Raw genomic sequence first — 12,026 nt, forward strand, 5'->3', positions numbered from 1 at the left:
AGGTGCGGTTTATTTTGAAACTTGGTTTTATCTAGATTTAATTTTCAGTGGGGAGATGGCCAGAGTTTCCCATGCGAACCGTGCCACCTCCTGTGCTGGGACCCCAGTGATCCCAGATGGCCCCTGAACCCACTGTACAAACCACAAGTCAAGCAACATGGGTTCATTTAACCTGCTCATGTTGCCAGTGCTGCAGCAGCACTGTCTAGTGGACGCAACTGTTCTTATTATGCCTGATTTTCAGCAGCCTATTTTATGCAGAACGATGCCAATGAAAGAGGCATCGGTGCTCTTTTGGCTCACAGGTCAAGGGACCAAGAATTGCATTCAGTTGCTTATTTGAGGAGGTAGCTTCTTCCTCGTGAAGTTGCCTATTCTACCACTGGAAAGGTGTGTCTGGCTGTCATATGGGCAATCAATAAGCTAAAGCACACATTTTCTCATTTTGTCTGATCATAACTCTTCTTTTTTGGATAAGATAAAAGGGAATAATGCCAGAATTTTGGGATGAGCTTGCAGGATTTTCAGTTTGAGATATGGGAAAAGAGAATGTGGTTGCTGATGCCTTAAGTCAGTGTAATGAGTAAATCTGAGTAGTAGTTTGGGGTTTTGGTAACCTTAGGGGCATTGAATTGCTTATGCTTTTGAAAATTTCGAATTCATGTTTAACCTAACCTTTTTTCCCCTTTTTATATTAATGCTGATATTACTACAATATTACCTCATGCATATATTTGTGCTTTTGATTGAATAAGAGTATAGGAAACTTATTGGTATTATAATTGGTATTAGTTTAGGTAATATAATAATTAAATAATATAATTGGTATTTGTTTAAGTACTGCTTAAAATACCTGTATATTTGCTTTAAGCTGTAATTTTTTTAACAATGGCCATAAAATTACATCTTTTGAAGGGGGATTGTAAAGAAAGTAGCCATTTTGCCAGTATATTTGCTATGCCTTAAGAGACTCCATTTTGATTGCTGAAAGGCCTATGTAAATCCTGTTTTCTTTCTCTCTTGTTTTTAAGTATAGCTCAGAAACAGGTGTCTGCATTGAGAGATAGGAGGCACCAACATCAGACTCCTCATAATGGGCATGCAATCTTCAGCTGGATACAACCAGTCAGCTAAAGCCCTAATTGAAAGTTTCAGAAGGGAGGGGTAACGTACCTTCTAGAGTGTTCTCACCAACTTGATATTTGATTGGTTAATTGGTAATCATTTGGTATGATCAACTTATGCCATAAATTTTGTCTTTGTTCACCTCTCCTAAGCCTGAAGAATTTTGCTTATGAACTGAGGGCTTCTATTTAATTTTCTTTGCAAATATTCTTTTTAGTAAGTAAGCTTGAGTTTTGTTGTTTTGTTGTGCCCCTGACATGTGATGATTATATGTTCACCGTGTATTTTTAAATCCTTCCTATTACAACATTTCCTTTAATTAAAATATTAAAATTTTAGTTTTCTCTTCTGGATCACTAGTTCAGGGTCCAGGCTCATCACTGTTACCCCCCAAGGGCCAGATCAGGTCTTTGACACCTGGTCTGAAAAGGATGCTGCTTTCCTCAACTAAAGCTCTGTCCAATGAGACCAGGGCTCTGTGGGTTCGTTCCACAGGACCTGCAAAATGGAGCTATTCCTCCAGGCCTAAAGTTGAGGACAGCAACAGAGTTGAGATGTCTATCTGGTTGGCCACTGTCCCTCTTGCCACCCCCCATTTTTCTGTCTTTAAATCAAGGGGTGATTGTGTATTTATCTACCCTGATTTGTTTTTAGCACTACCTTTATACGAGTTTTCTAATTTGCATTTTATGGTTTCATATAAATTGTATTTTATCTGTATTGTTAGTCACTCTGAGCCCACTTTGGCAGGAAGAGCGGATGATGATGGTGATGACGACAACAACAATAACAACATCTTCAAATTGACAAAAGCAACATCTGTCAAATTCAGAAGGCAGCCTTGCTGGGATCTGCACAAATACTTCACCAATACATTACAACTTCCTAGGCCTCTGGGTGAGGCTCAAATTGTAATGAAGGCCAACAACCAGCTAAAGAACTGGCAGCTGTAATATTAAACATAATAATAATCGCTTTAAAAGGTATGTTTATGTAAAGCTGACAAATTCATACTTGGTATAGAAAACGACAAATCTCTATTTCTGACCAGCTTAATGATTCAGGCAACTTTGGTGCCCTACGTAAGGATATCAAAAGTACACATCCCTTTCGTGACTAAAAAGGACTGTATAATCTTTCTAGAAAATGTTGCTATTAAAATAAACCACCTGTTGCTATTAAAATAAACAAAAAATAAATATTCTAAAATACATGGCTTTGGCTGATTACCCACTTTTCCCACCCTCCCCCCACTCTGGTGCTTTCCTCGCAGAAAGTGAGAAGCACGTGCGGGGCAAGAGGCAGCCTGTTGGGACAAGAAATCTTGCCCCGATGTGCCTCCTCTCTCAGCACGCTGCAAAAGGGAATAGTGTCGGGACAAGATTTCTTGCCCCAACGTGCTTTTGGTCCCACCGTGCATCAGAGCACCAGTGGATAATCGACCTTTGTGTAAAAGTGGGTTTGTAAATCTTTTGAAAATTTTCCTGTTCCCCCCACCTTTGAAGTGGCCCCCTGAATGGAACCTTTAATGATATCTTTTTTTTCTTGACCCACCAAGCAAGGTCCCAAGGAAAGAGATATCAGATTGGATGGGTGGTTAATGGAGACATTGGGCAGATGCGTATCTAGACCTGACCTTTCCGGTATATGGAAAGCCACGTTTATAGAACGGGTTGAGATTGATGAAGGCCACTTCTACGGCTTTGGTGACAAGAGACATTGAACTTCTTCCTGAGCTGGTCATTCCTGCAAAGAGAGAGGATATCCTGGCTGAGCGCAGACACCCAAGCTTGCTTCAAGAATTTTTTCAAAAAAGTACTGCAGCCTGTCAAAATTACCACAGATTCAGAGTGGGCAAGTCTCTGTGATCAACCTGCATTCCCAATAGAAAGCAAAGCAGATTGGGATTAGGGGTATACAGTCATTTTGCAAAATTAAAGATGACTTTGACCTGGTTTTCTCTTGGACGCTAAGCAAGGTGAGGGTCAGTCATAAATGGGAGACCACAAAGGAAGTTCAGGGTTGCTACACAAGGCAGGCAACAGCACACCACTTCTCTTCACCTCTCGCTCGGAAAACCTTCAAAGGTTGCCAGAAGTCAGCTGTGGCTCGACGTCGTGTCCCTCCACCAAAGATGACTTGGGATTCTATGGCTTCAAAAACTTTCTACCCCCCGCCCCTTGCTATGAGGAGCAGACAGCTGACTCTTCTGAAGGACAAAAGCAATATTTGCTAACTTAAGCATCGGAAAACTTGTATTTATACTCGGTATTTTTGCATGACCATTTGTTGGATGTTGGTCAGTCACATGGTCTCTCCACCCACATCTCCAGAGACTGTCACTAATTAAAAATGGAATTGTGCATTTTGCAGACCGATATCCACGAATCTCAAGGGGTTTGCTGTGGCACTAGGAGAGGGTACAATCAGGCACAAAAAGTTCTGCACATCAGCAGTGCCATTTCCATAATGAACGCTGCTCAAAATGTCCCCTCCTGTTAGGCAATGAGAATATTCCCAAAGCACAGGGAGGGACCGTCATGCTGGTTTTGGTTAAAGCCCACGATGCTGTTAAGAAGGCAGAGTGGGAGGAAGCAACCAGCAGGATGGGAATTTAGGATCTTCCCCCAATACACAGGTGACGTATGTGCAAAATCCCCAGGACAGAATGTGATCTTCCCGTTTGGTCCCAAAGCTCTGAACCCTCCATGCAGATGGGGGCCCTCACATACCTGTTCCTTCCTCTTCCAGTTCTGCAGAAAGGTAAACTCTATCGGCATAACCTTTTTGAGGCAGATTAATGTCAGTCGCATTGATTGTGATGAAAGCACAGCCGGTCTTGTCTGTCTGGGGATGCAGAAAAGAGAGATCATATGGTTGCACTGTCCTTCATGCCTCATGCCAAATATTTTAATCAGTTTTAACGCTATTATTTAATACTTTTTAAAAATCATGCCATTCCTCCCAGGAACTCCAGGTTGTGTATGTCACTGCGTATGTCTCTTCCTCCATTTTTTCTTCACAACGGCCAATTACCCACCGGTGCTCCAACACACAGTGGCGAGGGCAAGAAATCTTGCCCTGGAGCGCTTCCTCTTGCTCCATGTGTGCTTCTCTCTTTCCACTAGACCAGGGCGAGGGCAGAGGACTGGCTACAGTGGGTAAACAGTCATAAATTCTGTGAGGCAGATTCGGCTGAACATGACCAGGCCAGAACCAGGGTGAGGGGGCAGGTGGGCCAGTTGGCATGGGCTTACGATTTTGAGAGGGCCTATGTGGCGCCCCCCCCCTCACCCGGGCCCTTTGGGTGGTGTATCTTTCCCTCCTCCCTAACGTGGGGGTTGGTCTCCCCAGACGATGACTCTCCCCATTGAAACCACCGCACCCACAAAGAAACCACCGCACCCACAAAGCACTGGGTGTACGGGGCAGCCCTTGCCCACACCACCCTCCTCCTAGCAGGCCTCCTTGCCTTCCTTCCCCTGTCTGGCTTGAGCTTTCACACCCTCCCTCTCTCTCTCCCTTGTCTCTCCCCTGTGGCCACACAGGGAGAGGAGTTTACAGCTTACGTGAACGACTCCCACCCTGTTACTGCACAGGGTGAGGACCAGCTTGAACCGGGGTCTAGGTTCTCAAAGGGGGTCTGGGCTTCAGGGTCCTCTTACCTCCTTCCCACCTCCCACCATGGAGCTGTCCCTTTCCCTTGTCTCTTCGCACCCCCACCCACGTTCCCTGCTGCTGCGGCAGCTCCAGACTCGCCCTTTCCCACTTCCTTAAAAACCTTCTGCCCTCTCATTCCTCTCCCTCGTCCCAGCTGCCTCTCCAGCCCATCTTCTGCAGCAGCCTCAGCTGTGGGCTTGCTGGGCCTCAGCCTCCTCTCTTCCCTGCCTCCCCCTTTGAACAAGGCCTCTGAGGCCTCTAAGGCCTTCACCCTCCCTGCAAGAGGCTCCTCCGCTGCCTTCCCATCTTCCGCAGGGCCAGCTGGTGCGGGACTCAGTGGGGTAAGTCCGGGCGCTGCATCCAAACCCGGACAGCCTACTCCCTCAGGTAGAGGCAAGGGAGACCCTTTGGTAAAGAATATTGATATTGTATTGTCGAAGGCTTTCAGGCACTGCAGCCACTGTAGGGTGCTGTGTGGTTTTCGGGCTGTCCTGAATACCCGTGTTGTAGGTTGTGTTTGTCATCCTAGCAGCATCCCTCTCCCTGACGATTTCGCCTCGCATCTGTGGCTGAAGACGATGATCCTCTGAAGATGCTGCCAGCCACAGATGCAGGCGAAACGTCAGGAGAGGATGCTGCTAGGACACAGCCAGACAGCACGGAAACCACACAGCACCCCAATATTGATATTGTTTGGAGACTCGAGGGGGATCCGGTAGCACAAAGTATTACTACTGTAAAGAAGGTTCATAATCGTAAAAGATTAATACAGATAAAATATCGATACATAAATGCAGATAACTAAAACCAGCATACTTTCAGATCAGTTTTGTGGGACAATAAAAATATGAAAATGTTATCATACATAAATCATATGTATTTAGCAGTGATTACAAAAATATTTAATGAGCAGGTCAAAATGGAGCCTACATGTCCCATCTGGCCCCGGCCTACTAGAGAAGAGTTTGGATTTATATCCCCCCTTTCTCTCCTGCAGGAGACTCAAAGGGGCTGACAATCTCCTTGCCCTTCCCCCCTCACAACAAACACCCTGTGAGGTGGGTGGGGCTGAGAGAGCTCCGAGAAGCTGTGACTAGCCCAAGGTCACCCAGCTGGTGTATGCGGGAGGGCACAGGCTAATCTGAATTCCCCAGAGAAGCCTCCACAGCTCAGGCGGCAGAGCTGGGAATCAAACCCGGTTCCTCCAGATTGGATAAATGAGCTCTTAACCTCCTACGCCACTGCTGCTCATGATTAAAATCATTAAGAACTTGCTACAATAATCTAATTAATGACTTGTCCCACAAACTGCAGTTTATACATGGTTTCTATCTATCTCTCTCTCACAAAAGAATGTTTTTTCATCTTGAAATATTAATTGGTGGGTTGCTGTTTTGAGGGGAAGAATTACTGGGGAGGGTTAACCCTTTCATAATGCTTTCCTCCCGAAAAGTGATTTTATTTCCAATATTTTTACTTCATGTGTGCCTTGTCTTTCTCCCCAGTAGGGTCCCCAAGTGGAATATATCATTCTCCTCTCCTCTGCTTCATTCTCACAACAACCCTGTGAGTTAGGCTATGAGAGGGTGTCATTTGCCCCAGGTCATTCAGAAAGCCTCCCTGGCAGAGTGAGCATTTGAACTGGGGACTCCCAAGAGACAGGGAAGGAAAGGTTTTTAAACCCCCCTCTTTGCCCATGCTTCTCTTCCCCTTCAAACCACAGCCCCCATAATACTGTTTGGAAAAGAGCAGGAAAATGTGTTTTAAAATAATCACAGAACTACGTGCATTTTTCAACTGAATCAGGGAAATGTTCCAAGTGTCACAACATTCTGTACTTTAATTTCAAAGTAAAGCGCAGAGTGATTTTCCAGGTCAGAAACAAAGAAGGCCTCCTGGTTGGTCCAGAGGCTCTTCTGACTTAGTTTACCTTGGCAGTGTACTCTTTCTCAATGGTAGTCAACGTTTCATTTGTTGACTCTTCATGAAAAAAAAAGGATGTATATCTCATCAGGTTCAGTCGTACAGTCCCACGAACACCTTTTCCATATGTATACCTGTATCAGAGAACAGGGCAGAGAACAGAACCCTCAGCAGTGTATGCTAGCACGTGCGCGCGCACACACACACACACACACACACACACACACACACACACACTTCCAGAAATAATAAAACTTTAAGGCCCAGAATTTTGGGAGTGCTTCTGGTTTTAGGTGCCAGGTCCAAGAAGGGGATGTCAAGACCTCTCCTGATGCTGGTACTGATGCAGCTGCTGCTGCTGACTTAGATGGCGATGAAGAGGAAGCCACAGATGAGCCATCATTGCCAGCTGATGACCCTCTTGCACTTGACAGGTAAGAGCAGACAGGTAAGAGCAGACAAGCAGCTCAGAGCTCGGATGCCTCTCACCCCTCCTGACTCTGGACCCTCAGAACCAGCCGCTGTTCCCAGCTGCCATTAGAGAGGAGCCACAAATGCAAGACAGAAGGAGGAGTTTGAGGACAGCCAGACGACAGCTGCCAGCACCCAGGTCAGATGATGATCCTAACCACACTCGAAACAGCCAGCTCTCGAGAGTTCACTGCCTCTGCAGAAACACCCTGTCTGTTTGGCACGGACTCACTGGCCCTCGCAACTCCCACCTGCCTGCTTTGCCTGGCCCTGGAAAACCCTCTGGCTCGGACCCACTCTCTGCTCCACTGGCTTGACCAGACTGTTTGACCACACCTTGCACCTGACCTTGCACCTCTGGCCAACGCCTGGGGGAGAGAGCAGCAGTTGGGCAGCCCCCCTCCCTTTGATTTTAAAGGTTAGTTATTTTCTACTGGATACCTGGCCTCTGCTACCCCCTCCCATAGAAAATAATGGCCCTTTAAATTAAAAAAGATACTGATGAACAGTGGGGTGCTGCGTGGTTTCCGGGCTGTCTGGCCGTGTTCTACCGGCATTCTCTGCTGATGCAGCTTCGCCTGCATCTGTGGCTGGCAGCATCTTCAGAGGATCTAAGATGCTCCTCTGAAGATGCCAGATGCAGGCGAAACGTCAGGAGAGAATGCTGCTAGAACACGGCCGTACAGCCCGGAAACCACGCAGCACCCCAGCGATTCCGGCCGTGAAAGCCTTCGACAATATACTGATGAACAACTGATCGGGTAGACCTGGTCTTGAAGGCCAGCTCTACCACCGCAGGAAACAATTATTATTTCATATGGGTCAACCAGGCCTCTTTGCGGATCACAGGGCATGATGGCCGTCTTCCGGGACAGGAAGCAGACGGCTGTTCTTTTGGGCTCTGAAGAGCACCCTCGCTTCTCGCAACCCTTGGAAAAGCATTCCCATCCCACTCCTCCTCTTTTCCATTTTCTTGGGCTGGGTTGTCCCTCCCAAATGAGCCACCCTCCACTCGGCTGCCTCTGCACAGTTGAGGAGGGAACCGTGAGGATTTACTAACCTGCCAATCACTTTGACCTTTATTTCTTCATCTGAAGTGGTGACTAATTGAGGGACTTCGAACAATACTTCAAACTTAGGCAGCACTGCAAAGATCAGAGATGTACCGAATGAATCACATGGAAAGAGGGCCACGTGGATTTTGTTGCAGGATCTGTAAGAACCAGGCCTAGGAAAAGATAGGCCAGAGATTCACACTGAATGACACACGAATATGACATACGCTCCTTGTGTGTTTTGCTTGGACTTTTGGCAGGTGGTTCTGAGGGGCTGCACTACACACCTGCAGATGGAGGGCATGACCTTCTCAATGCCAAGGTTGGAACTGACAGAACGGAGCACAGAGATAGTGGCCCCAATTGGATTTCAGGCTCCAGAGCCAACGGAGCAGATCTCACAGAAGGTCTGTGACTGTGATTCCAGTGGAAGGAACCAAAAGGTTAAGGTGAAATTGGGCCTTTTAAAATAAAAACTGCTATGTAGCAAAAATACAGAGGTTTTTATTCAAATTAAAATTAAAGCATCACCACAAAAGGCCCTAAATAGGCTCCCAAACATGCAGCAATAGAAATCTCAACATGATAACATGTAAAGTCTTATGCAGCCCTTTTAGACCCAAATGCGTTTCGGCCCATTAGTCTTCTTCAGTGGTCAAAAATAACGTTGCAAAATATTAAACTTGGACAAAATGTTATGATATTGACAAAAAGTGCCTTATAAATGATTGCGGTTAAGTATCTGCAAAACGGAAAGCAAATGGAAAATAATTGGCTAATGGTAGGTGTGACTATCAACTCATGAAAACAAATGAATAATAATGATACAGGCTCCAGTCTTTAAAAGACAACATTCCAATTTTTAGTTGAGATGTCCATGTGGACTTACCCCCAGTGGGCTTTGGGGGTAATTTGTTGGCAAGCTCTTTGCAGGCTTTCTGCTTGTGTCCAGGAGAGGGCGATATCTGCGATCTCCACTTGTTTTCACCAGTTCTCTGTTGCGTGTGTGTTCTTTAATTTTTAGTTTGATTTAATTTTTAAATTCTCTCGTCAATCTATCAAAATATCAATATGAAAAAGGCAAATCATTGCAGAAAACTCTTGCATACTTTGCCCGATCATGGATTGCCTTCTATGGTGGGAAGTGATGGGGGAGTACGGCAGCACGCAAGCCACAGGAGGACAACATGAACCACCTTTTGCTAAAGCTCCCCAGGTTTCCAATCGTCTCTCTCCCAATGTGCTGCAAACAGCAAGTGTCAAGACCAGCGGGCCTCTTCTCGGGGTGGTCTCGAATCATTGATTGCTTGTGTGAAAAACCAGGAGGGCTGCAGGCGTCCCAGTCTGTTGATCAGTGAGAAGGATCAAAACAATGGAGGACGATGCCCAGAGCAATCAGGTGTTTGGAGAGATTGACTGATGTTATTATTTTTATATTAAGATATCGATGCATTGATAGGAGAAATTTAAAAAGATCTAAAGATATACAGGAGGGGGCGGTCATGGGCAACAAAAATGATCCAGCAGGACCAGAAGTGGGAAGAAATCGGCAACAGGGAGGGGGTGAGGGGGAAGGCATGCAAAGCAGCGCAAGGGGTCTGGCTAGGCCGCCTAGCTGTGGGTCTAGCAAAGAGATCTGGGGCAAAGTAGTGATCACTGGCAAATCTGTCCCACTCTAGTGGGAAAGAAAACTATATTTGTGCTACAAGTGCCATGGAGAGAATGGAAAGTGAAAGCAAGGCTTGAGGAAATACATCCATATAAGGAATCTTGCTGTGACAGACATTTGCCCCCACCATGTAGCAGCCACCTTGTGCGTAATCAGTCAGTGAATCCCCTTTTAAAACAATTCTCTGACTGAAACGTTTTGAAAACATCTTCAGTTGCTGTGCAATCTATTAGTGTGGTGAGAACCGCAAAGGATTGCGAAGAGCTCCAAGTGGACCTTGATAAATTAGGTGAGTGGGCTAAGAAATGGCAAATGCAGTTCAATGTAGCAAAATGTAAAGTGATGCACATAGGGGCAAAAAATCCAAACTTCACATACACGCTACAGGGGTCAGTGCTATCAGTCACAGACCAGGAAAGGGATTTGGGCGTCTTAGTTGATAGTTCCATGGGAATGTCAACTCAATGCATGGCAGCTGTGAAAAAGGCAAACTCTATGTTGGGGATAATTAGGAAAGGAATTGAGAATAAAACTGCAAAGATTGTCATGCCCTTATATAAAGCTGTGGTGCGACCGCACTTGGAGTACTGTGTTCAGTTCTGGTCGCCACATCTCAAAAAGGATATTGAAGAGATAGAAAAAGTGCAGAGAAGGGCATTGAGGATGATTGAGGGACTGGAGCACCTTCCTTATGAGGAGAGGCTGCAGAGTTTGGGACTCTTTAGCTTGGAGAGGAGACGTCTGAGGGGAGATATGATTGAAGTCTATAAAATTATGCATGGGGTAGAAAATGTTGACAGAGAGAAATTTTCCTCTCTTTCTCACAATACTAGAACCAGGGGGCATACATTGAAAATGCTGGGGGGAAGAATTCCCGTGGACTAATAAAAGGAAACACTTCTTCAGGCAACGTGTGATTGGTGTTTGGAATATGCTGCCACAGGAGGTGGTGATGGCCACTAACCCGGATAGCTTTAAAAGGGGCTTGGACAGATTTATGGAGGAGAAGTCGATTTATGGCTACCAATCTTGATCCTCTTTGATCTGAGATTGCAAATGCCTTAGCAGACCAGGTGCTCGGGAGCAGCAGCAGCAGCAGCAGAAGGCCATTGCTTTCACCTCCTGCCTGTGAGCTCCCAAAGGCACCTGGTGGGCCACTGCGAGTAGCGGAGAGCTGGACTAGATGGACTCTGGTCTGATCCAGCTGGCTCTTTCTTATGTTCTTATGTTCTTATTTGCTGTTTCCCATGCATTTCTGCTTCCCTGGACTTCCTTCTCAGTGCCATTTTCTGAGCTCAGTCAGTTCCCCCTCACCTGTTTATTTGCAGTTGTCAGGTCCGACCACCCCAGCCTCGTCCCACTGGAGCTAAAGCCAATCTGTGCTGCAGGCAGGCATGGCGTGGTCAGGTCCAGTCCAACCAAGGCACAGGAGATCAGGCAAACAGGCTGGAGCTCAACAGTAGATCAGGCACACAGAAGCAACAGGCAACGCACTTGCTGCAGCCAGGCAGAAGCAGGCTCACAGCAAGGCTTAGAGAGAGAGCCTTGTCCCAGGGGGCGGGATTTTGCAAGGAGCAATCCTCATCAGATGCAGACACTTCTATCTTCCCATAGCTTGCTGCAATACGAGCACTCCTCCTTTGCTTCTGCAGCAGCTGCCTCTGCTTCTGCCTCCTGTGCACAGCTGACTCATTACTGGGTTCCCTAGGAGGATCTGCAGGCTCCTCCACCTGCACGTCATCAAGCAGGGAAGGGCTGGGAGTTGGCTCTGCTGCCAGGTCTTCCTCTGGAGCAGCCTCCTCTGGCTGCACCGTGTCCTCCAGTTCTACCTCAGAGTCTTCTGTGTCCTGGTAGGTACCCAGGGGCTGGCTCATGACACCACCCTCCTTTCCCTGCATGGGTGCTGGTCTGCCCATCCTCGCTTTCATTGGTATGAGAGTGGTGGTGTAGTCCAGGTATCTTATTCAGCCACAGGGCGAGGGCCTAAACAGCAGACCCGTCTCCTCGCCCATCTTCTGAGTGCCTGCTTCCCACTGCACTGGCAGCCTTATCTTGACCCGCGCCACCCTTGCACCTCCTCCAACTCTTTCACTCGTTCCTTCCTATCACCTTCTCTCCCCTCC

At 46.7% G+C, this 12,026-nt stretch overlaps 1 protein-coding gene across 1 annotated transcript in view; it reads right to left on the reverse strand.

Moving 5' to 3' along the window:
* Positions 1-12,026, reverse strand: part of LOC125437089 (alpha-2-macroglobulin-like) — a 121,745-nt gene that overhangs the window by 93,893 nt on the left and 15,826 nt on the right. The window contains exons 7-11 of the mRNA XM_048504457.1: positions 8,240-8,324; positions 6,716-6,842; positions 4,162-4,320; positions 3,858-3,972; positions 2,762-2,871 (exon numbers count right to left, since the gene is read on the reverse strand). Coding sequence (XP_048360414.1) covers positions 2,762-2,871; positions 3,858-3,972; positions 4,162-4,320; positions 6,716-6,842; positions 8,240-8,324 — 596 coding nt within the window. The remainder of the gene's footprint in view (positions 1-2,761; positions 2,872-3,857; positions 3,973-4,161; positions 4,321-6,715; positions 6,843-8,239; positions 8,325-12,026) is intronic.

The sequence above is a fragment of the Sphaerodactylus townsendi genome, linkage group LG07 (genome assembly GCF_021028975.2).
Source record: "Sphaerodactylus townsendi isolate TG3544 linkage group LG07, MPM_Stown_v2.3, whole genome shotgun sequence".
In the NCBI taxonomy this organism is placed as follows: Eukaryota; Metazoa; Chordata; class Lepidosauria; order Squamata; family Sphaerodactylidae; genus Sphaerodactylus; species Sphaerodactylus townsendi.